Genomic DNA, 24,520 nt, shown 5'->3' with positions numbered 1-24,520 from the left:
TTAGTAGTGTTATCTTTCCTATCATAATTAACTCTTGAAAAATTTTGCGCAATATTTAAGCATACAGTTTGAAGCTGAAAGTGACTCGGAACCCCAAACGGATGAGGATGATGTTGAAGGGGACGCTGCAGCCCCGGATGTACCCCAGTCAGAGCCTTTTGAGGAGGTTGAAGCCGATGCCCCAAATGCAGCTCAGGCACTGCGTTCTCCGGCTCGTTGTCAGGCAAAGGTCCAGAAATGTGGCTGTGAAATCATCTGAATTAGTTGGTTGTTGGGTAAAGTCTTACTTGCGTTCTGCTGTTTGTTATGGTGTATTGTAATGCCTACTCCTTTCCTTAGAGCTCAGCTCCTTAATTACATGTTAGACTGTATTAGGCAAGAATGCAAATCAAGTTTATTTTCCTTTGTTATCCCCTCTGTCTCAAAATCCTCTTAGTTCTTGTTTTGCAAGTAATATTTTCCGATTTTGAACTTTTCGCTTCAGTTTTTCGGGCTTGGTAATGAAAGCATCGTCGCCGTTAACCTAAGGAAAAAAAGAACAAGATAGAAGCAATAACTAATAGAACAAATATAGCACCTAATAGGTAACCTATAAAGCAAAATCTAGTACATACACCTTCGTACTAGATCGTTAATGGAAGATCCCAAAACCCTAGTCGTCGGTTCTGAAGCAAATTTTGACATCTGAAGAAGCTCGAGGGAAACCCTCTATTATACTCCTGTAGTCCAAAAGAGGTTGAGATAGATCATCGTCGTCACTCCAAGAACTAAGAATAAGAACAATAACTTGCAAGTTTCTTCCATGTTCAAGCAAAAACCTTACAATGTTGATTGAGCACTCGGGGATCCTATCATCGGTATAAATCTCCACCACCTTCAGTTGACAGAGGAAGGGACTCAATTTTCGAGTCTGAGTTTCCCAGTATTGTTGTTCAGTGCAATTGTTCATGTACAGCAAAAGGTTGTTCCATTCCTGAGGTTATGTTTAAAATATCACTTAATATGCAGACATGTGATTACAGGACCTAATATGCAGACATATTTTCTGATACTGCTACATGTTTTCTTGTACTGCTACATGCGATTACAAGACCTAATATGCAGACAAAAATATAAAACAGCAACAGTTATACGAAATCTTACATTGGTCGGCTCCTTGCATAGGCTATGATAAGTATGAGAGTGTGGAGGGCAGAAGTACATTGTTCTTGATATCGAAATCCGTTAGTTGACGTATACAATTTCATATATATATGTGGGCGCGCGCGCACGCGCGTGTAGGCTGGCGGATGGGTAAGTATTGGATATGCCTCTCGGACATGAGCCAAAATTGGTCACTAACTTGCTGCAAAAGGAACTAGAGAATCAAACCACTTTTAGTTTCCCTTTTTCCTTCTCTTCCTTTTTTTTTTTGCTGATTTTTTATAAATTAATATTCCCTGATATGAAGGGCTGGGTTTAGGCCTACTTCATAATTGGTCCCTAAATTAACAATGTGTTAATAGATGTCCTGAATTACCACCCTGCATCATTGTTCTCTTTTAATTTCTGTCAAAATTACATTATTAGTGTATTGATTCCAAAAACTTGTTTAGGGACCAAATCTGAATGAGGGTGAAAGTTCAGGGGAGAATCTAACCGATGATGAAAGTTTAGGGATAAATCGTAAATTTCATTGTGAGTCCTGTGTCCTACCACAAAATTAAATTGACAGTAAAATTTCATGGAGGGACAGATGGTACACATTTTGTTAATTTTAGGGACCTCAACTAACGGATTTTTAGTTTCAGAGAGCAAATCCGAATGGGGGTGAAAGTTCAAGGATCACTTATTAAGTTGTACTCAAACTGAAAATACAAATTTGCATTTCTCACAGCTCACTTCGTTCTAATACAAAAAAAAAGAGTTCAATATCAATAACAATGTAATACACAAGTGTGGAAGGCAATGAAGTGCATTGCCCACTTCCTGCACTAAGCAAACTAACATATTTTACATGTGCAGAATCTTCCTTTATTTTCAACTGAACCCTCTCAGAAAACCCTGGTCTTCCCACACTTCGGATTCAGCCTGTTGATGTCTTCACTAAAATCATGTGGAGCTCTGAGTATCATTCGCGTTTTGATGTGTTCTTGAACAAGGCATACGCATCACTGTATATTGCCACAGCGTTTGAGAACACAGCAAGGACAATCATGAAAACGCTCAAGATCTTGTCCTTCTTGGTTGCTATGTTGTGTCGATCCCTGAAATATCAAAAAAAAAAAAAAACTGAATGTTATTCAAAGGAGAAAAAGACGAGTATTGATTCCAAGTTTATTCTCAAAAATGAAATAGCCACTGTAAAGCTAATAACACGGACAGAACTCAGTAATTAATATTCCTATTCTTTCATGTTTTTTAGATAAAATGGCAGAACACGCATCAAATCCGCGAGATGTGGCAACCTTAAGTGGTAGGATGACTGTATCTTTCTCTGCAAACTACTATTCTCCACATACTATAGCAATTGGAAAATATAAAATAGAAACCTGAACTAATAGATAGTTCTTGTGATGAAGTTGAAAACTCACTTGAGAGTAATTGCAGCAGGGAAAATGAACCCGAGGCAAACGGCAGCAGTTGCTCCAGTGAACTGGAAAGCATCCCAGATGCTGGGTATGAAGTTTGCACCCAAGAAGATAATACTTATGAGCCCAATGGTGACTAGTGCAAATCTCATGTTATCCAGAACCATTGGCCTTGCAGAGGGAAAGAGGAGGCCGTCCAAGTTGAGCCGCAATGGAAAGAAGACAATGGGAAATACAAGCATAAGGTGAGCAGCATAGCTGACACGCACCGCATCGTTGAGCACGGAACTGTAAGGAATGCCAAGGTTCGTGTCGAAGTTGGCAAGCACATCGTCAAGAGTTCCGTCCCCAAATAGGAGGAACCCAAAAAGGCTTGTCATTATGTAAACAGATGAACATAAAGCAAGCGAGGTTTGCACAACCCCTCTTATCTGTGTAGAGTCTTCAAGCTCGTTGTGGATGCTGTGGACTGCAGAAAAGGTGAAAAGCATATCAAATATCAGATCTCCCATATGAAATATTGGTCCCCGTTTTCTACAGTTTCCCAAAGTCTTGCATATTTTCAGTAAGGGAATTGTTATTGGCACTCCAAAATTCATTCCGCATTCCAAACTTCCTATACTTAGAAAGAAAAATACACTTATGAGGAGTGTAAATTGAGATTTTTGGATTGCTAATAACAGTTCTCTTCAGTAGACTTGTTAGTGTGTAAAATGTGCAAAATGTCAATTTTGAATCACTTTTATTTTTGTAAATGATAATTCAGTTTACCGGAATAAAGGAAAGGAAAGGAACCTGCAGAACACAAGTATACTAATCCACCTAAAATTCCTTATTCTTATAGAAGGAACAGGGTCCAGGTTCCGGTAAAATAAACTCTATATAAGCAAACCGTTTTCATACCATTGTAGTGACAGATGTATGCAGTGACAAGAACGGGGACTACGGTGAAGAGACTGAAGAATGATGAGACATCAATAACATCAGGTAGCAATCTGGGCATTGCAATGCTTCCATTGATCAACTTGACAACTGTAATTCCAACGGTAATAACAAGAAATACAACTGCTAGTGCAACTGATAGGGCAGACGTGAAGCTCAATGAATCTGCAACCATAACAGGGTAATTAACATTACTGCGACATTCCTTTCCGGTTAGAAAAATGAATTAACTTTTCAACAAATAACAGGCTCAAATTCAACAAAAAGCTGGAAACCTTATTAATAAAATCACCACTAGACCAACAATTTGATATAAAAGGTACACAATTATTCTTAAACAGGTTTAAGATAAGGAATATCATAAATGTGTATGGGAAGGCATGTTAAAAATATGCTAAGCATCTTTTACGTTACCAAATCAGTGGAAAAACTCATTAACTATAATGTAATATTAATTAACATATCAAAATTGTATGCTGATCCTCCCAACTTTGTATAATAGTAAACTGCAGCAATACAAATCACAAACTCTACTAATCACATGGAAATGAAACTAATAGCAGTGCACCAAACAACTTCTTCAAATATTAAAAATTCAGACTAACCGATTCGCTTAAAGCATGCCAATGGAGCAAATATGCCAAGTGTCGTGACAAGAAGAACAATGAATCACGCAGTCCACCAGTGGACTCCAAACCATCCTTCAAGTACACCGGCATGGTGAACCCCACTTCCACTCGAAGATGTCCCAGAAAGCACATCACCTTCACCAGGCAGCACAAAGATTGTCAGACAAATCAAGACCTTTTACATAGCATTCCGTATGACAAACTAGACCCAAAAAATCCTTACTAGAGATACCAAAGTGACAAATTTGCAACAATTCGTAAAAACAATTCGATACTGTATAGAGAGTAGTCATACCAACGATAATCATGTAGACAATGAGCACACCGAGGTTGTTGACTAAAACCGACACCTGCAACAAAATCTTTCCATATTTTCCAAAGGCATCTCCCATGAGACCTCCATAAGAAGTAGACTTCCCTGCCCTGCTGAACCTAAGTATCAATTCGATCGAGGCCTCGGTCAAGAACGCCATGAAAATGATCATGGAGATCCCAAGGACAAGGCCCAACACCTTCATGGTGGCAGGCAAAGCCATGATCCCAGCACCAACAATGGTGGTGGACAAATTAAACACTGCCCCAGGAAAGGAAGCTCCATTGAACTCATCAAACCCTGCATCTTCCACTTGCCCTTTGGGCAACAAAGGAGCATTCTCATCAATCACTCCTTTGTGCTTTCTTGACTTCTTCTCCTTCTTTGGAGCAAGACTTCCAATTGTCATATTTTTGAATATCTCAAAAACAATCTTCCAAAACAAACGGTTTGAAGCTTATGGCAAATCTAGAAAGCAGCTCAAACACCCAGCCAGTATCTTCTTCAATAAAACTTTTGCTCAGTTGCCAAATTTGCAGCTTCAAATGCTCAAATTACTACCTTTTTTTTTTTTTTTTCAGAAAACACAAGCTAAAGAATCAGAATTTCAGACGGAAATGACCAAAACAGCACTTGACCAATATGCAAATCTTTCTGAGAGCAAAAAGGCTAATCTTTTTCAAATGCTACCAATTTCAAAGGAAAATCAAATCTCAGGAGTAAAAGTATCCAAATTTACCTTAAAGTATCGGAATTTAATTGAAAATCCAATTAATCTTCAATATATCATAGGTGGATTTTGACAATCTTTAGCAGGATTTTTTTTATGGACAAGGGGAGAAAAACCAAATCCAATTTCCCAAATGGCAAATTTGAGAAAACCCAGCTCCCCCTTCAAAGATAAGCTAACTCAAAAACCAACGAGAACCCAGAATTCAAAGTCAATAATGGAGCAGAACCAGTAATCAAGAAGACACGTGACTGAATTCTTCAGGTCAAGCTTTGATTTTTTATAGCCCAGTTGAAAAGAGAATGAAGGAAAAAGAAGGGCACACGCAAATTATAAAGTTTCTGATATTGAATGCCAATAATGGAGGTGGAGACAAAGACTGCAATTTAATAGTGTTTTTGGGGATTTTTTTTTTTTTTTTAATTTTTTTGCGGAATTATTGTGGATTGGTGAGATGATGATGAAAACCCTAATCCACAAAATTGTAAATTTGGGGAATTTTGGAGTGAAATTTACGAACTTTTATAGAGTAAACACAAAGGTGTCCGCTAAACTTTCACGCAAAAGAGAAATATGTCGTTTTAGTCCATTTCGCTAAAATTTAAGATTGCACAAATGAAATGGAAAATGATTCTTTCCGGATCCATTTGGAAATTATAGAGATTCTCACATCCTAATCGTATATCGTGTGGTTAGTTTTCGTCAGATAAATACTATTTGTGTTTAATTTTAAATAAAAACAATCAAATAATTTCTGACAACACAATAAACGATGAATGGTTAGAAACCCCGCAAAGTAGATCCGGATGGGATCCAATTCCAAATAAAATATTGTTGGAATGTTTAGATAAGATTTTAGGGATTTTTGGTTGTTGCATGACTTTGAATCTTTCTATAAAAAAAAAAGTAAACCTTTTTTTCCCTTTTAAGACAAAATAAGCTTATATTGTTTTAATTTTTCTTTACTATTATTAGAGGAGAAAGGAGGAATTCAAAACTATTACAATAGTTAAAAACTCAACACTTTATCTACTAGGATATTGAATGACATACAAAAAAAAAATCACGGTAACAAATCTAACGAATTTAGGATATTATTATACAAATCAAATTTGTTAACTTTATTATGAGATAGTATACTACTAATAAGTTATTATTCTAATAATGTTTATCCATATACCTATTTTTATTATTTTACACACACCTTATTTTTAGGTCATAAGATGAAATGAATTGAAAAATATCAATAAATAAAGTTAGTAAGAATTTTTGAAATAAAAAATGATGTGTAAATAACATTATCTAACTGTTGATGTTTGTTGGTAAATATTGCAGCAAATGTGTGCCACAAATTATAAAAAGATTAGAGGTGATGTCATCAAAGTTGTAAGTGTCGAATTGATTAAAACGCGGCATTAGTTTAATCCACGGCGTTCTACACTTCTGTGAGAGAGGAATGTTTGCTCAAAGGGAGAAATTTTTCATTGTGACTGGAATATAAGCAATACATCAAGTGTTTTTATATAAGTGGTGAAAAGTTTTATTTTTTAAATTATTAACTTTTTAACATATATATCACACCAATTGTATAGTGACACATGATGTACCATTCATGTGTTATAGTCCATGATGCATAGATGTTTAACTCTTTAACTTATAAATTCTATATATGTGCCCATAATTTAAGTAAATTTGTAACATCATTTTACACTGAGCAATATCTCGTTATTCATTAATGTTATTAAAAAATTTATTTTAGAGTAAATGCCAAAATTAATAGCAGAAGCGCCCGCTTAACTTATTCTGACCATTCATAGTTAACTATAATTAGAGCTGGGGCATGCACGCACAAATAATCCTAGCAATCCTATTGAAATATCATTTCATTTTAGAACAAAACTGGTAACGTAGAAGAGAGAATTCTCAAATGTGTTTCCTTCCATCATCCATGGCTGGAAAATTTGGCATCTATCCATGTTGTGTTCCCCCACAAGAACGTCACATCATTTTTGGGAATTCTCATAGCATAGAAAAAAATGAAAACTAAATAAAATTATTTGAAAATTTTGAGTTTTACGATAAGAACAAAATAAAGGGTAAAGTGAATAATACCAAAATTAATTTTTTAGTGTAAAAATATGATTTTTCGTTAAAGTAAACAGTAAAAAAACTTTTCGTTAAAGTTCCCTAGAAAAAATTTGTATATGGATGGTCGAACCATGGTATCCGTAAGATTTTCATAAAATTATGATGAATCTTATATTTTAGTTTTGTCTAATATTACAATAGTCGTATATAGTGTGAAAGTTGTTTCAATTAAACAGTCTTACTAGAAGTTACAAATTACCCACCTTGAGTCAATTTTGACCTAACATGATCTTCATAGTAAGCAATAACGACGGTGGTAACAAACCAAGATTAATTAACAAAGAGACCAATAAGGTGATTAAGATGTATAATATAGAGAGAGGATCCTTGCCGGATCCTCTTTGTGAAGATCCTTGCCGGATCATTTTTTTGAGAATTTCGAGGATCCTCAAATCACATCTGTTTATCGTACATTGTGCGGTCAGAAATCATTGTAATTTTTTTTTATTTAAAATTGAATATAAACAGTATCTGACAAAAACTAACTGTTATATGCACGATGAACGGATGTGATTGAAGTATCCTCGGGATCCTCTCTCTATAATATAAACACGAGGCTGTGGTTGCAGCAAGTGTAAAAATTGCTGGTGCATCAAGTACAATGAATCTTGAGCAAATCCTCCAAACTCTTCTTCTTAGTTCTTACATCAGCTAATATGTGATTAGTGAGAAATTTAAAAGCTAAATCCGATCGTGGACAAAGCTAGATCATAGATCTATTCGTTTGGGACAAGATTACAAACTAATTGCCAATTTAATAATGTTGAGTGGCCTCTTAACACCAATCTTGATCACATGTTTTTCTGTATACTAAAAATTGCCTTATGAGTTGTATTTTAGAGATAATTTATACCAATGTGCCTGATTACGTATCATGTTCGATTAATATCATAAAACAATTGTACTCTTTGTGGTTTAGTCTTATTCGATTTTACACTGGTCTAATTTATTTCCAGATGACTCTCTAGAGCATTTCCACTCCACACATTTTTGCCGAACAATTGGGCAATTTTTAGATAAAAAAAAAGAGCTACGACTATTCAAAAAAGTCGGGCAAAACTTCAGCCCACGCCTGCCGAACGAAGTAGTCAGATAATTTGTGTCTGACCCAGTGCTCGAGTTTGATCTAACGTCAACCATGTGCAATTTTGTTTTTTTTTTTTGCGTCATGGGGCCCGCGCTGTAGGTTGTCAAACACATGACAAAATCTGAGCCATTGAATTTTCAACGTTTCTTATTAGTTTGGCCTTTTTTGGGTTAAATTGTTTTTTAAAAGATAACTGACCAGCGTGCCCACATAGCACAATCTGTTACACTGAATTGAAGTAATTTAACGGTCTATAATTCGGTTAAATTTTTTTTTGAGTTTTAAAAATATAGAAAAAAGCTTTTAAAATTTTAGAATTAATTTCGATTAATAACAAGTGGTGTGACGAGATTAGTTAAAAAAAATAAAAAAAAATGTTAAAAATTGATTTGGTTAGAAAATAATATTAAAATTTTAAAAATACAAAAAAAAATTTTAAAATTTCCTATAAATACTTAACCATACTGTTTCACAAAAATTGTAATTTTGACTAATGACATTTGACATGACCAGATGAGTTAAAAATCTTATCCCAAATTGAACATAATAATATCTTTATGTTAATTGTTTTTTGAACAATTTTTTATTTATTAAATGAAAATGTACTCGGACAATTATCATTCGCTAAGACAATAATTGTCTATTCACTATTTGCTTGGGCAATTATCGTCCATTAGGGGTGGAAGTGTTTTATGTGACCGCTCCGTGCGAGAAATTCCATTATTTAAGAGAGTGGACCCCTTGAGGCTAATAATTCACCAAATGTACAAGCTGGCTTGATATTGATGTACTTTAAAAAAAAAAAAACTGTTTCTGTTGTGGTTTGAAAATAAACTCATTTTTGCTATTTCACGTTTTCATTTTTTTCACTCAAAAATGTGAAAATAAGTTGTTTTTAAGTGTTTACCAAATATCTTTTTGAACTTAACTTTTTTTTATATCCATTTTTTATAAAAACACCTCAGTGCCAGACGAATACGTAATCAGCTATGGACTCTGTCATTATCAAAGAGGTCCGTTCAGTGGGACGCGGCGACTCAACGATTGAGGTTAATATCACCCTCCACTTTGTGAATGAGCGGTGCACAAATTTTCACTCACTTACTTTTAATTTATTTAATTTTTGCTCCTTACTTTTATATTCTTAATTTATTAAGACTTATTCTATCTCTAATCTTTTGAATAAAACTTTACATTTTTAACTCAGAAAATTTAAGTTTTAACTCATAAATAATTTTTCTGCTCCAATCTTTGTGATCTAAAATTTTAGCTCCACATCATTAAAGAATGAATTTAAGCTAATTTTTTTTTAAATTAACTTAAAAAGATTATGCATACTATCCTAAATTAGTTTTATTAACATTTTAACCTAAAAATATTTAAATTCCATTAAATATTAAAAATTTACTAAATCGACACATGAAACTCACGAAGCACTATGAAAAAAAGCACTAAATCGGATCATTAATAAACCATGATTAATAGAAATGGTTTTGGAAGATGATAGAAAGAAAAATTGGAAGAATTGTAGAAGAAAAATGAGTTTTGTGTGGATGTTTGAACAAATACATAGGTATTTATAGAGTTTTTGGGTGAATTTTGAGTTAAATAATTTTTTAATTATTTTAACCGTTAGATTCAAATTTGGGCCGTTAGATTTTTATTTACTGTTAGATTTGATTATATTTGATCTTAGTTATAGGGCTGGTTCTGTATAGGATATCGAATCGAAAACGGCATATCAAGTCCCAAACCGACTATTTTCGGGATGGAAATTTGACGATCGATCCCAAACCAAAATTTCGGTATTTCGAGACTTCCCGAAATCGAGCCTGAAATCATCTGAACTTGCATTAAATTTTTAAAACCCCAATTTAAAATCAGAGACAATGGTGAATCGATGAAAATTGAAGGTCGAGAGAGAGAGAGACAGAGTGCAGAGATAGTCAGACCTTTGTCTTCTTCCTGACCCAAGCCCCCAATTCAAAACCCTAACCTTAACTTGAAACCCCACACACATAGAGAATCGCTGGAGAGAATCAGAGGTAGGGATGAAGCAGTGAGCTGTGGTGGTGGGCGAAGTAGAGAGAGTTGGTTGGAGTCTGATTGTGAGAGGATAGGTGGGTCTTCAAATTCAAGAGGAGAGACAAAAAGACTCTGAAACTTTGGTGAAGGAAGAGATGAGAGATAGTGAGATATGAAAGACACTTTGTCTAAAGAGTCTGAGTCTTTAGACATCTTTCTGCAAACTTTACTTATTTTAATATTATATAATAGGCTATATTTGTAGTTTGCTTGATAGTAATTTAGACAGCACACAACAGTCATATGCTTTTCTGCACACTTTGATTATTTTAATAATATATAAGCTTTGGTTGCCGAAATTGACAGAAAAATAAAAGTGAAAAAGGTTTTGGGCAGATGCTGATTACATTTGTTGAGAATTTTTGGGCTTTTGTGGGCTCAGATCATAAGTTGAAGCCTATTTTATAACATGTCCAAACGTACCTCCTCCCAATTGAAGCCCATTTTATAACATGTACGCACCTCCCCCCACAATTGAGCCCAAAATTACAAGCACGCAACACGTATCTGGCAAAACCCATCATCACGCCACAGCTGCTTGCCCCCTCCCTTTTGAGAGATGTTTTATGTGTAATCAGAACACGGAATGATACATTATGTGTCATTATATAAATGGTAGGATAAATGTATTAAAAGGTTAATTACTTGAAAAAGACAATTTCTCATCACATGTATAAAAACATGTACCATTCGTCTTTAGATCACAATAAAAAATTTCTCATTTTTTTTATGTTTTTTTTTACACGTACCCTTTAGCTTGACTCCAAGACTAACGCTGTCAACGTTTAATAGCATCAAATAAATAAATAAACTAAAAGTAAAAAAAAAAAAAAAAAAAAAAAAAACCACAACATGTTATTATCTCTTGTTGTGGTTTTCTTAATGAATATTACATGACTTGGAGTCTGACATGAAATTATAATTAACTAGCCTAAGCTCATATATTTTGTTTGTGAAGGTTTTTCTTTTTCATTTTGTTTTAAAATATATGTGAAAGAGAAGTTGCAACGAAATATAAAAGAGAGAAGATCATAAATCTTAAGTGAGAAGTCTACAATGAATTTAAACTATATTATTATATTCAAGTTTAGTGCGAGGCTTAGATGATTTCTCCACTTTTTTAGTGTAGATAATACAATTTATTCAAAATATATATATATATATATATATATATATATATATATATGATATAAAGACATGTTGGTGAGGGAACAATAAAATAGTAAAATTTAGTTTGTGTAAAATTACTTTATTTCTAATGATTTTATTTTGTTATATAAATTAAATTGTCTTTTAACATTCTTGATAAAGAAAATGTGTTAAATAATAATTTAGATACGTTTTTATTTTTAAATTAAAGTTAAAAAAAAGTTAAACACTTTTTTTTTTTTTTTAGCTTAAATGTCAAAATGATCTCTGTGTTTTACCCTATGAACCAGTTTAGTTCTTGTGTTTTCAATTTGGCTTCTGTGTTTACATCCGTTAGCCAATTTAAGACAATCAGTTAAAATTGACATGTCCTAAATCAACATAGTACTCAAGTAAATCGAACGAAACATCAATTTCTAAAGATAGGTATCGTGTCTGTTTAGTGGGTGTACATAAAATTACAGTTTTTGTCCTCACACGTGCTTGACACATGTCAATTTTACTGGACCTTTAACGAAATGTCTTGAATTAGCTAACATATGTAAACACAGGGACCAATTTGGTCAAATCGAAAACACAGGGACTAAACTAGAGGATAGAGTAAAACACACCATTTTGACATTTAAGCCTTTTTTGAAAAAAAAAAAAAAAAAAGAAAGGACAACTGGTGATTAATCATGGTTATTCACCCCTTTCGAGGGTCAGAAAGACTCACAGAGGCATTTCAGCCTCCATTTGGCCATAGGTTTGACTTTCACACCAACATCAGATTTCGAACCCAAGACCTTCAGTATTTTAGTTTTAAGGAAATTTCATAATCCGTCATTTATCAGTGTATTTGGTGTTAAGCTATTGGTCACGTGGGAGACATGGACGAAGATCCCTGGTCCATCATCACACCACCTGTTTTCCCAAAGAAACAGTTTTTGTTTTCTCTCTTTCTCTCATTGTTTTCTGTTTGTCTTGTGCCTCCGCGAGCTACCTCCAACAGAATCTCAGAAAAGTTTTTCCAAAGGTGCGAACTTGCTTTTGATCCTATACCAAAAATCATCACCTTCTTCTTCTTCTTCTTTTTCTTCTTCTGCTTTTCTATTGTTCTTATTGTGGGTTTTAAGGTTATTTTTCTAACTTTGCTGAGGAACTGATTTGATAATAATGTGCTTTTCTTTTTCCTGCCATTGCCTAGATTTGATATATATTGTGGAATATATGAGATGGGTTTTTAGAATATGTGATTCTGAATGTGTGTTGGAAACTAGAGGATCTGTTTGCTCATATATTTGTATGTTTTGATGTTTGCCTTCAAGAATCTCAAGAGCTGCAACTGTAAAGAGGTTTATTTTTTTATTTTTTTATAGAGTATAAATCAAAGAAGTTTATGAGTTTTTATTTTATTTTTTCCTACTAATACAGTGATTGAAATTTGATGTGTGGTTAGGATTGAACATGATCACTGAAATTTGTCCGTGTAACATTGTTGTAGATTGTTTCCAAATGGGTATTTAAATTCTTGATTTGGGGTTTTGAAGATGCCATTATAACTCAAGAACAATTCCTTTTCTGATCGGGGGAAGATTTCGGATCAGTTGTTCACTTTCACGTGTTTATTTATTGGTAAAAAAATTCAGTGAGAATAAATGCATGATCTTCTGTCTACTCTGTCGTATGATGAGCTAAATATGCTCAACTAATCAAATGAAATGAATAAAAAGGTGAAAAGAGTTTAATTTACGAAAGCCGACCCTATGTTGTACACTATATGCTTTTGTAGTTGAAATTCAGACTTCCATGTTGGTGGGCACATAGTAAATGAGAATCAATATCAAACATCGGAGTTGAATATGGACGCTATAAAGATACAGCTTCCTTATACAATGTGGTAGTAACAATGCCAAGTATGAAGGTTTACCTTATTCAATCCACCATGTAAAGTTAATTGAAGTTTCAGACTTTTTAAACCGCAGCTCCTCAAAATATTTTTTTCCTCGCAAGACTTTCTTTCCTATTAGGTTCATATGTTATTAACTATTTTTGCTACCGAGAGGATCATGTTCGTGGACTGGATACTCTACGTTCCATTGTGTTGGTTGTCTTGTTACTGGAGAAAAGTGGCTCCTAGAGGACAATAGTTTAATTTAATTCTATTCTAGGAATGAACTTGTGTTTGCCATTATAGATTTATTTGCAAAGTTAAGAATCTTTTATTTGAACTTCCCTCTGGGTGATATTTCTACATATTTACGTCTGGAGCTGTCTTTTTCTTTCTTTGTTTGATATCCAGGTTTCAGAAGCACTTTAACAAGTGCGGTCTTAAAATGGATTATGGTGCCGGTCATGAAGCAAGCGTATCTGTCAATGATGTTAATATTGATGACCTGGAAGTGGAGTCGAATAAAGTTAGCAATCTCGGAAGTGTCTCATCTGATGGTGTGGTTATTGGAGAATTAAGACATCTTGGCGAGGTTTTGACCCGAGTGGAACTAGATCTAGCATGTGCATCTGAGAAGTTGGTTAATCTAAATGTTCTTATGATGCACGTGGCAACCAAGGAGAGCGAATTTGAAGCCTTTGCTTCCGCCAAAGAGCAGACATCAGCTTATTATCTTGAGAAGGCTCTGGAACTCACTCTGTCATCTGGGATTTTAGATTCAGAGTTGAGTGAATTGGATAAACTCATGGCTGTACTTCAAACAGAGATCACCAGTGCCCAAGGGATACTATCTTCATACACATACTTGGGAGAAACCGTCGCGGTAATAGAAGAAAAGCTGCACGACTCTGAACAATCGTTGAAGCAGTTGCAAGATCAGGTTTATGAAATTAGGATGGAATCCTTGAATCTCCAGAGGGCATTTCCATGTTTTGACGGAGAACAAAACTGTAAGCCACACGCCTTAATTCTGTTCTTGATTTTCTTGTCATGACCATGTTTTTCTCATTCTTATTTTGTTTATGAGTGATGGAGTTGCCTGAAATTTATTGCATACACCAGGCAGGTCTGTAACCACTTTTGTAAGTGCACAAGTCCTTTTAAGTTGTGAAATATTCTAGAGTATAACTGTTTATTTTCTTTCGCATTCTTTTGCTTTGCATATTGACAGGGAACAATAACGAAGGAGTGGTTGATTTAAAGGATGACAAAGTTTCTAGTACAAATGTAAAGATAAAAATGCAATCCGTAGAACAGCAAAGACATATACTGAGGATGCTAGAGAAGTCTTTGGCAAGAGAGATGGATCTTGAAAAGAAATTGACCGAATCAAAACAGATTGAAGGAGATCTGAAATTGAGGGTGCACGCTTCGGAGCAAGAAGCATATTGCATGGAGGAGGAAGCGGCAGATGCTTTGGATAGGTGGTTACAGGCAGATAATGCATCTGAGGTCCTGATGGGTATTTCAAAAGAGCTATTGGGTAGACTCCAGGTTCTCCAGTTTAATTTAAATGGTTCGGCTCAGCGAGAAGCTGAGCTAAGATCGAAACTCGATGGTCAGGCTGAAGCCAAAGAAAATACTTTGCGGAAGCTTGAAAGCAGCAACGCAAAACTAAATAGCTTCCTTCTAGAACAGACAGCCGGCTTAAAAGACAGCTTGAAGGAAGCTGAAGATAAGTTAATTATCGCTGATTCCGAGGCCTTTACCTTGAGGGAAAAAGTGGGCGCACTTGAAGAGCAGCATAGTGTTGAAATCAGTGAATTGGAAAATGTTATTGCTGATCTTAAAGAGAACATATATAAAGCTGAAGCCAGAGCCGAGAATGCAGAAGCCAAAAGCAAATTGTTAACAGAGACTAATATGGAACTTAATGAAGAGCTCGGACTTCTTAAAAGCGCTGGCAGTGCCTTGGAGACGGCGGATTCACTTGAGAGAAAGTTAAGGGAAGCAGATACCCGGTTACAGCATGCAGTGGCGTCTGCTGAAGCTAGCCAGGAGAAACAGAACATGTTGAATTCTACAGTCACTGACATGGAAAATGTGATTGAAGATCTAAAGCAGAAGGTTTTAAAAGCTGAAAATCGGGCCGACAGTACGGAGGACAAGTGTATAATTTTATCAGAATCCAATGCAGATTTAAATGAGGAAATAAGCTTTCTGAGGGGTCGATTGGAATTCTTGGAGGCATCTTTACATCAAGCCGAGGAAGTAAAAATAGCTACTGCGACTGATATTGGTATTCAGTCCAAAGTTCTTACAAACTTATTGATGCAACTTGCTTTTGAGAGAGAGCGCCTTCATAAGCAGGTATTCACCTATATTTGATTACTTTTTCAAGTGCAAGGTTGGCTTTTGACTGTGAAGTGGGAAATGTCTCCTTTTTCTTGTATCTTTCAAATGACATGGCACCTGATTTCTTTTTCCTTTTGGTTATATAACATTCAGTATTTAGGTGAAAATGTGAATAATGTGTTTTTCCAACTCTAAATATTCTCCTTAGATGCTGGTGATTGAATGTGCAGATTTCTTCATTAGCTATGGAGAATAAAACTTTAAAACTGAAGTTGCAAACAAACAATTCTCGTTCTGTGGCCGTGGGAAATGATGATAGGGAAAATCGTGAAGACTCTAAGCATGAAATGGCTACAGTTAGGAGAGAAACTAAAGAAGAAGATGAGTTGTCCGCTAGCAATTCTAAGGTCGGTACTATGATGAACCCTGTTTGACTTATGTTTACCTTGCTTTGTTAATAATCAGCGTTTTCTACTGAGATTTACATTTGTAAAATGGGTTTCGTATTTGTACTTTTCAGCTGGATAGGACTCGGAATAATTCATCTCTTGGTGGGAGTTGTGAGACTGAAGTGGAACATACTGATTCCACAGCAGAGTTCGAGACCGTGAGGAGAATAGATGCCGGAGTTCTAAGCTTTAAGCATTTACTCATGGCAACGTTCATTCTACTGGTTTCTGCCGGAGCTTATTTTTTTCTCCAACAAGACTGCCCATTTTGATGTTGCTGCAGAAGAAAGAAAAAGGGAAAAGAAGGCTTATGTTCTGAACCGAAGTTATATGCTGACTGCCCTTCGTCTATCCAGACATAGCAAGATACTTTTTGATATCCACTGTTGAGTTGTAAAATCTCCGTTAGATATATTCTCAAAATCATTGAGATTTCCAGAGATTGATGGAGGTTACCCCTATTGACCTGAGCATTTTCTGTAACTTGTTGGGTAATTAGGTGGTAATTACTTGTATAAATGAATGTAAATACAGTAAGCAACTTCGATGATAGTTTTTACTTTTTACCATTCTTTATGAATTTTGAATGCTTATAATTTTTTACTTAGCTGTTAAAACAAACAAATAAATAAAGGATCAATAGATGCAAATCTAACTAAGATTACGTCTTTGTTTATGATATTCACGTATGAGTTTTTATCGTCGAGCCGTTAGGGTTAGTTCAAGTGGCAAGGGAAGGGCGGCGTAATGCGTTAGGATTATAATATATCAAAGTGGCGTAATGCGTTAGGGTTATAATATGTCGAAGGCCGATTCTTCAGACTGTAACAAAGAAGAAGAAAAATTATATGATATAAATACATTTAACTGAAATAGCGGTGATACATAACAAACATGCAAATAACTTGCAGTCTTTCTATTTTTATTCTGATTTCCTGAAGCTCTTAGCCTCAGAAGCGTTAGAAAATGACTGATGGAGATCAAGAAAACATGTCAAGGCACAACATAGAAAACGCCGATGAGCGAGTTCCTTTGTTATCAAGCACACAAGATCACGAGAAGGTTTCTGGAGCATCCTTTCATGGCTCGGTGTTCAACCTGTCATGCACAATCGTCGGCTCGGGAATCATGAGCCTGCCCGCAACCCTGAAACTCTTGGGGCTCGTTCCCGGGATTGTGTTGATCGTTACAGTTGCGTTTGTTATCCAGGCGTCGATTGAGATGCTGTTGAGATTCAGCAAGGCAGGGTCTGCATGTTCCTATGGAAATGTCATGGGTGATGCCTTTGGAAGAATAGGGAAGGTTGTGCTCCAGATCTGCATTGTTATCTACAACACTGGCTCTCTTATTGTGTACATGATCATAATTGGTATGAGTATTATCCTGTGCTTCTATAAAATTAAAAAGCCGGCAGTGCATGCTGACTATTTTGGAGTGCTAATAACTCTTCTCTCTTCTTTGACGGCTCTGATAGTGTTTGTTTCCTTTTAAAAACTAGAGGATGTGCTTTCCGGATCAAACTCAAAGGAGGCTCACCACACCGGCATTTTGGAAGGGTGGTTTGGAGCTCACTGGTGGACTAGCCGCGCCTTTGTTCTTGTCACAGTAACTGTTGTCATCTTTTTACCATTGATGTTCTTCGAGCGTATCGGTTGGTAATAGTTCCTATTGGCTGCAGATTCAGCTTAAACTTAGTAGGGTAGGGATATAACTCTTTGTACTTTTGTCTGCAGATTCAGCAAGATACATCTCTATCATATCGGTTGGATTGGCACTTGTGTTTCTTCTTGTTGTCATTGGAGTCACAGCTTACAAACTAATGGATGGAAGCATCGAGACGCCAAAATGGTTTCCAAATGTGACTGATTCTGCATCATTCTTTAATCTCTTCACCGCAGTCCCTGTTGTTGTTTTCGCATACATCTGTCACTACAATGGTATTCAAGATGATCATCTCTTTATATTCAATTGCATTCTCTGCTTCTTTACATTCAACAACTTGTTTTCGTGTGCAATTGCGCGCTTTCAAGGGAAAAAGAAGTGAATGTTTAGGTCTTTTGCATCCATTGTAGTTGGGTAAAATTGATAAGTGATGAGATTTTCTCAAAACACAAAGAGAATCTCTGCATGGCGAAATGGTTTGCCTTTCTGAAATACGAAATTTGATTACTTGCAGTACACACAATTCAGAACGAGCTTGAAGATCCTTCCCTAATGCGAGCAGTTGTTCGAGGTTCACTTGCCCTATGTGCAGTTGTATATGTAATGACAGGCATTTTCGGGTTCCTTCTCTTTGGCGAATCAACATATTCTGATCTGCTCTCCAACTTTGACACCGACATTGGCATCCCCTACAGTTGGCTGTTCAACGACATTATTCGAATCAGCTACGCAGGGCACGTCATACTAGTATTCCCAACCATTTTCTTACCGCTCCGGCTCAACTTGGATGGCCTTCTTTTCCCCTCGGCAAGGCCTCTGGCTTTAGACAAGAAGAGATTTGTGTTGGAAAGTTTAGGGCTTGTCTTCGTTGCCCTTGTGGGTGCAATATTCGTACCAAATATTTGGATAGCTTTTGAGTTCACCGGTGCAACCATGGGAGGATTACTTGCATTTGTTTTCCCTGCTTCCATCACTCTCAAGTGAGTCTTTTTCTTTCTTGAACTAGAGTTAACTCACTTCAGTTAGAACGCGTTACAAACTTTTAATTGAAAACGGAACTAGAGGAAACACTAAACCCACCATAAGCCGTAGATAGGGAGGTGAATTCTGCACTCATGTTTCACCTTATGCATTTCTCCCGCCAGTTATGTTCCTTAAATGTTAATTTATGCATCCAATAACGGAAAAGGTGAAATGGGAGTGTAGAATTCACTTCCTTCATAGATAAACCGCAATTTAGCGCTCCTTTATTATTAACTTAGTGTCTCTCTGGTTCTATTTTCAATTAAAAGTTTGTAACCAGTTTCTTTTGTGTATATGATACAAACATTGTAAGACGTTGATATTTTCAATATTATTTTCTCTGATGATTTTGGTGTGTTTCAGGGATCCTCATTGTACAAGGGACAAGATTGTGTCAGTCTCCATGATCCTTCTTGCAGTATTTGCAAACCTGATGGCCACTTACAGCAATCTCAGCTCTTTGGTGTCATAACACGGTTTAGGAACTTGGTTTCTTTGCATAATGCAACAGACATTAAGTTTAATTTCTGCTTTGTGGAAGATTCAATGTTTATCACGGATTAAGGCATTTAAGTGACTTCTAGTTAGATGGAGCCCAATTAAGGGATTGAAAGGCCTTATGGCCGGATATAGGAGAGAGAGAGAGAGGTGAGTGAGGGTTGCTTTAGAAACAACCTTATGCATATATACATGTTCAACATCCATCATTCTTGCTCTTTAGTACTACGGTCTAGTGATATTTCTTTTCACTTGTAAGTGAGAGGTCTTAAATTCGACTCTCGCTAAAGTCGAATTTGTCGAACTATAGAAACTAGAGGCACCATCACTTTGGTGCGAGGGAGATCGCGACAGGATCACGGAGGAAAGGTCCTGCACAAAGGTTGATCAACTTTGATTTTTCAAAATCAAATTAGTGCTATAAGAGGTAGTTTTTTTTATCATTCTTCCATTTCCTTTTAGTCCAAAGAGCGAGTTTAAAGATCCATTGGTTTGGAAGTTCGGTTTGCACGTATGTATTAGTTTAAAGATCAATTGTTTTGGATCAAAATCATTGTGAAATTTCAATTTTTTTAACCCAAAACCAACATACCAGCCACGAACCGCCATTAAGGCTTAGCCCTGGAAGATTTCATAACGGAGTTCACTCTTTCTGGAATAAATGATCATCTAACACTGGCCGACCAACATGTGGCCAATGCACACCCAATCGAAGGACCCCAAAATGACAATCTCAACCGAGCAGACTGCCCGCGTGATGTGTGGCGCTTGCATGTAGATAGATCTTCTAAGGGACATGCAAAAGACTTGTATTGGTCACCCCGACGGATCTATGCTTCAACAGTCACTTTCGCTTGGATTTCAATGCCTCAAACAACGAGGTAGAGTATGAAGCACTGCTTGCAAGCTCAAGGCTAGCAAAAGAAATATTAGTACAAAAAGATGGCCATAAATTCCGATTCCTCGCTGATCACCAATCAGACATCCATCGAGTACATCCAAAGCACTTGAGGATGATACGATACTTGAAAAAAGTTCAAGAGCTCCTCGAAGCACTTCCAGTCTACACTAACCAAATTCCCCTAACTCTCATGTTCACGTCCTTGTCAACCTTTGATCTACCCTGGACCGCCATTTCAAGGGTCAATCCTTGTCGAGCACCTCGAACGACCTAAGCATCGACAAGGTCGTAATGCAGATTGACACTTCTTGAAATACCTTATAAATTAATTAATCATTGGTATTCAAATACCATATATATAAAATTTATTTTCTAAATTTCCCCGATAAGCTTACCACTGAAATTGCATGGCTACAAAATTAAGCATGTGAAAAAGGAAAAGTATCAAAATAATGAGAAATTTGGAAAAATAAAATTTAGATTTTATATAGAATTATAGCCACTCCTTTAAGTTTATAACAATTATAGCTAAAAGTTGATATGAAAATACTAATATACCCGTAAAATAAAAACTGAGAGAAAAGAAGAGAGTTTGAAAATATATCTCTAAAGAAACTAAATGTATTGTAATTGACTTTCTTATTATTCTCAAACCCCGGATTACATTCTTATATACAAGGTGTGTATCACAATCCTAGTTCGTTGCCTATAATCAAGGCTAACTAGAACTAAATAAAGAAAGAAATCACTAATGAGCAATTTACAATGGTTGACCTAATCAATCTAGGATATCTTCTTTAACACTCCCCCTCAAGTTGGAGTGTATATTGATGACACCCAACTTGGTAAGTAAGACTTCAAACTGGACTGAACCCAGTGCCTTGGTAAACATATCAGCTGGTTGGTTCGTAGTTCGTACATAAGCTGTTTTTATCATCCCTTCTTGAATCCTTTCACGCACTACATGACAGTCTATCTCAATGTGCTTTGTTCGTTCATGAAACACCGGGTTTGAGGAGATATGCAAAGCTGCTTGGTTGTCACAGAATAACGTAACAGGTTGTGCATGTTCTATTCTCAAATCTGTCAAGATGTTCTTTAACCATGTGACTTCACAACACGTAGTTGCCATAGAGCGATATTCTGCTTCTGCACTGGAACGAGACACAGTGCTTTGCTTCTTCGTCTTCCAAGAAATTGGCGCTTGACCAAGTAAGATGCAATAACCAGTTATCGATCTTCTGGTGTCCTTACATCGAGCCCAATCAGCGTCACAAAATGCTTGTAGTTGTAATGACCCTGTGGAAGGAAGAAATATTCCTTGTCCAGGAGCTTGCTTGATGTACCTTAGAACTTTATGTGCTGCTTCAAGATGTGGCTGCCGTGGCTTATCCATGAACTGACTTAATACATGAACTGCATAAGTTAGATCAGGTCTTGTGATGGTCAAATAGATTAATCTGCCCACGAGTCGCCTATATGAAGACGGATCACTCAATAATTTCCCATCTGCTTGTGTGAGAGATAAATGTTGTTCCAAAGGAACCCGTGAGGGTTTTGCACCAAGGAACCCCGTGTCTTCCAATATTTCCAACGCATATTTGCGTTGACATAGAGTGATTCCCTTCTTTGATCTTGCAACTTCTATCCCCAAGAAGTATTTAAGCTGTCCCAAATCCTTTAGTTTGAACCGTGAGGAAAGGAATTGCTTGGTGTCTTCTATCTCGTGCAAATTGTTCCCTGCAAGGATTACGTCATCAACGTAAACCAATAAGGCTATGAAACTGCCTTGACGGCTTCGGACGAACAACGAGTAATCAGACCGTGATTGATGAAATCCAGCAGCCTTGAGAGCAGTGGAGAGCTTGATGAACCATTGCCTCGAGGCTTGCTTTAAGCCGTAAATGGATTTATTTAGTTTGCAAACACGAGTCTCCCCCTTTCGTCCAAATCCAGGCGGCAAGGACATATAAACATCTTCATACAAATCACCATGCAGGAACGCATTATTCACGTCAAGTTGGTGCAAATGCCACCCTTGTATCGAAGCAATGCTGAGAAGAACACGAACCGTGGTCAGTTTGGCAACCGGTGCAAAAGTTTCCCTATAATCAACACCCTCGATTTGACTGTATCCTTTCGCCACAAGACGTGCCTTGTATCGTTCGAGACTGCCATCAGGTTGAAGCTTGACTTTATAGACCCATTTGCAGCCAATGGGACGTTTATGTAGTGGCAAGGGCATGAGAGTCCAAGTGTGGTTGGCTTGAAGGGCAGCAATTTCATGCTGCATGGCTGCACGCCACATGGGATCCTGAACAGCCTGCTGAAAACTAGTAGGTTCTTTAAGGAGGGTAAGAGTAGTGGTGAAGGCTTTATGGTGAGATGACAAACGATCATAGGACAAAGAATGAGAAAGAGAATGAGAAGTACCTGGGGATGTGACCATGCTCGTGGAGGATGTGGGGGCTGTACGTGAAGGAAGGGCTACCTCAACGTGAAAGTCCTGCAAAAACGTGGATGGTTTAATTGGTCGCGTGCCGCGTCGGAGAGGAGGAGAGGCAGAAGGAGCAGGAGGTGTGGGAGAGGGTGAAGACGGAGAAGGAGGGCTGGTGGGTGTAGTAGGGGATGGTGGAGTAGGGTCCTGTAGGTTAGGGCTGGTAGGTAATGCTTCTGAGAAAGACGCTGAAGAGGGAAGTTGAGGAGAGGAATCAATGGTCAATGGAAAAGTAGATATGGGATGTGAAGAGGATGGTGGTGACACAGCGGAAAGTTCATGAGCCTGATAAGGGAATTGATCCTCAAAGAACACAACATCCCGTGAAACAAGGACCTTCTTAAGAGTGAGATCAAAGAGTCGATAACCCTTTTGACCATAAGGGTAACCAAGAAAGATACAACGGCTCGCACGAGGATCAAATTTGGAAGGTCGTTGGGCATGAGTGGAGGCGAAGCATAGACAACCAAAGACACGCAAGTGAGAGTAGTTTGGTGGTTTATGGAACAATGTTTCATATGGTGTTTTCCCTTGGAGAAGAGGGGTTGGTGTTCGATTGATAAGGTATGTCGCAGCAAGAATGGCATCGCCCCAAAAGTGTTTAGGAAGTGAAGCTTGGAAAAGCAATGCTCTAGCCATGTTGAGTAAGTGCCGGTGTTTGCGTTCAGCAACACCGTTTTGCTGAGGTGTGTTAACACAGCTAGATTGATGGAGAATGCCTTTGGAGGCGTAAAAACTTGCAAGTTTAAATTCAGGACCATTATCACTGCGCACAATCTTGATTTTAGCATTGAATTGAGTTTCGACCATATGAATGAATTGGACTAAGAAAGTGCATGTATCTGACTTATGCTTCATCAAATAAACCCATGTGCTTCTACTATGGTCATCTACGATAGTAAGAAAGTATTTAGCTCCTGAAAGAGACGCAACTTGGTAACCACCCCAAATATCAATATGTATTAACTCAAAACAAGATTGACTAGAAATGGAACTTAATGAAAAAGGTAATCTGGTTTGTTTGGCTAATGGACAAATCAAACATTTATTTGAAGCACAAGATCTATGAGTGAGAAAAGGAAATAACGAAGAAGCTGTAGGAAAGGGATGTCCGAGACGTTGATGCCAACAGTTTGGAGAGGTAACTTGAACGTGATTGCATGTTCCTTTCTTAGGTGGATCAAGGTAGTATAGCCCCTTCCGTTCACTGCCCATCCCAATCATCTTCCCCGAGCGTAGGTCCTGTATGATACAAGAATGGTTGAGAAATATAGTGACATAAAGTGAGTCATATGCTAACTTGCTGATGGATATTAGGTTGAGCTTAAAAAGAGGTACGCATAAGACATTATCAAGCATAAAGTGAGGTGAGAAGATTATTTGTCCAATGTGGGTAACCTGGGCAAGAGAACCATTTGGTAATTCAACTGTATGATTTGAAACTTCCCTGGAATGGGTGAGAAGATCATGACTACAAACAATGTGGTCTGTGGCACCACTGTCTAGGATCCATACATTTTGTTTGCCATTATATGTAAAGGAGAAGGCTTTACCTGAAAGTTCTTCTATATGTGAGGAATTACCGACTTGGTTGGCAAAGGAATGGTGAGAA

The 24,520-nt window shown here is 36.9% G+C and overlaps 2 protein-coding genes and 1 pseudogene across 3 annotated transcripts; 2 read left to right on the top strand and 1 right to left on the bottom strand.

The window, feature by feature from the left end:
- Nucleotides 1–1,836: 1,836 nt before the first annotated feature.
- LOC103962716 lies at nt 1,837–5,545 on the bottom strand (annotated as a pseudogene).
- Nucleotides 5,546–12,497: 6,952 nt separating this feature from the next.
- LOC103962717 (WPP domain-interacting tail-anchored protein 1) lies at nt 12,498–16,896 on the top strand. 2 transcript variants are annotated; one of them, XM_009375470.3, is made up of 5 exons: nt 12,498–12,668; nt 13,935–14,533; nt 14,755–15,893; nt 16,109–16,285; nt 16,399–16,896. In XM_009375470.3, exons 1-5 carry the CDS (start codon nt 12,523–12,525, stop codon nt 16,597–16,599), a joined length of 2,262 nt encoding a protein of 753 aa, XP_009373745.2. In that variant the 5' UTR covers nt 12,498–12,522; the 3' UTR covers nt 16,600–16,896. The 2 variants fall into 2 exon arrangements, with proteins under 2 accessions (XP_009373745.2, XP_048435006.1); XM_048579049.1 differs by having other exon boundaries at nt 12,658–12,768.
- Nucleotides 16,897–17,211: 315 nt separating this feature from the next.
- LOC103962767 (amino acid transporter AVT6B-like) lies at nt 17,212–20,219 on the top strand. Its single transcript, XM_009375539.3, has 5 exons — nt 17,212–17,696; nt 17,826–17,978; nt 18,061–18,264; nt 18,504–18,969; nt 19,376–20,219. Exons 1-5 carry the CDS (start codon nt 17,294–17,296, stop codon nt 19,482–19,484), a joined length of 1,335 nt encoding a protein of 444 aa, XP_009373814.2. The 5' UTR covers nt 17,212–17,293; the 3' UTR covers nt 19,485–20,219.
- Nucleotides 20,220–24,520: the final 4,301 nt, after the last annotated feature.

The sequence above is a fragment of a genome, unplaced genomic scaffold, assembly GCF_019419815.1.
Source record: "Pyrus x bretschneideri cultivar Hongxiangsu unplaced genomic scaffold, Pyrus_bretschneideri_v1 Contig13, whole genome shotgun sequence".
NCBI lineage: Eukaryota > Viridiplantae > Streptophyta > Magnoliopsida > Rosales > Rosaceae > Pyrus > Pyrus x bretschneideri.
This window is presented reverse-complemented; position numbering and strand designations above follow the sequence as displayed.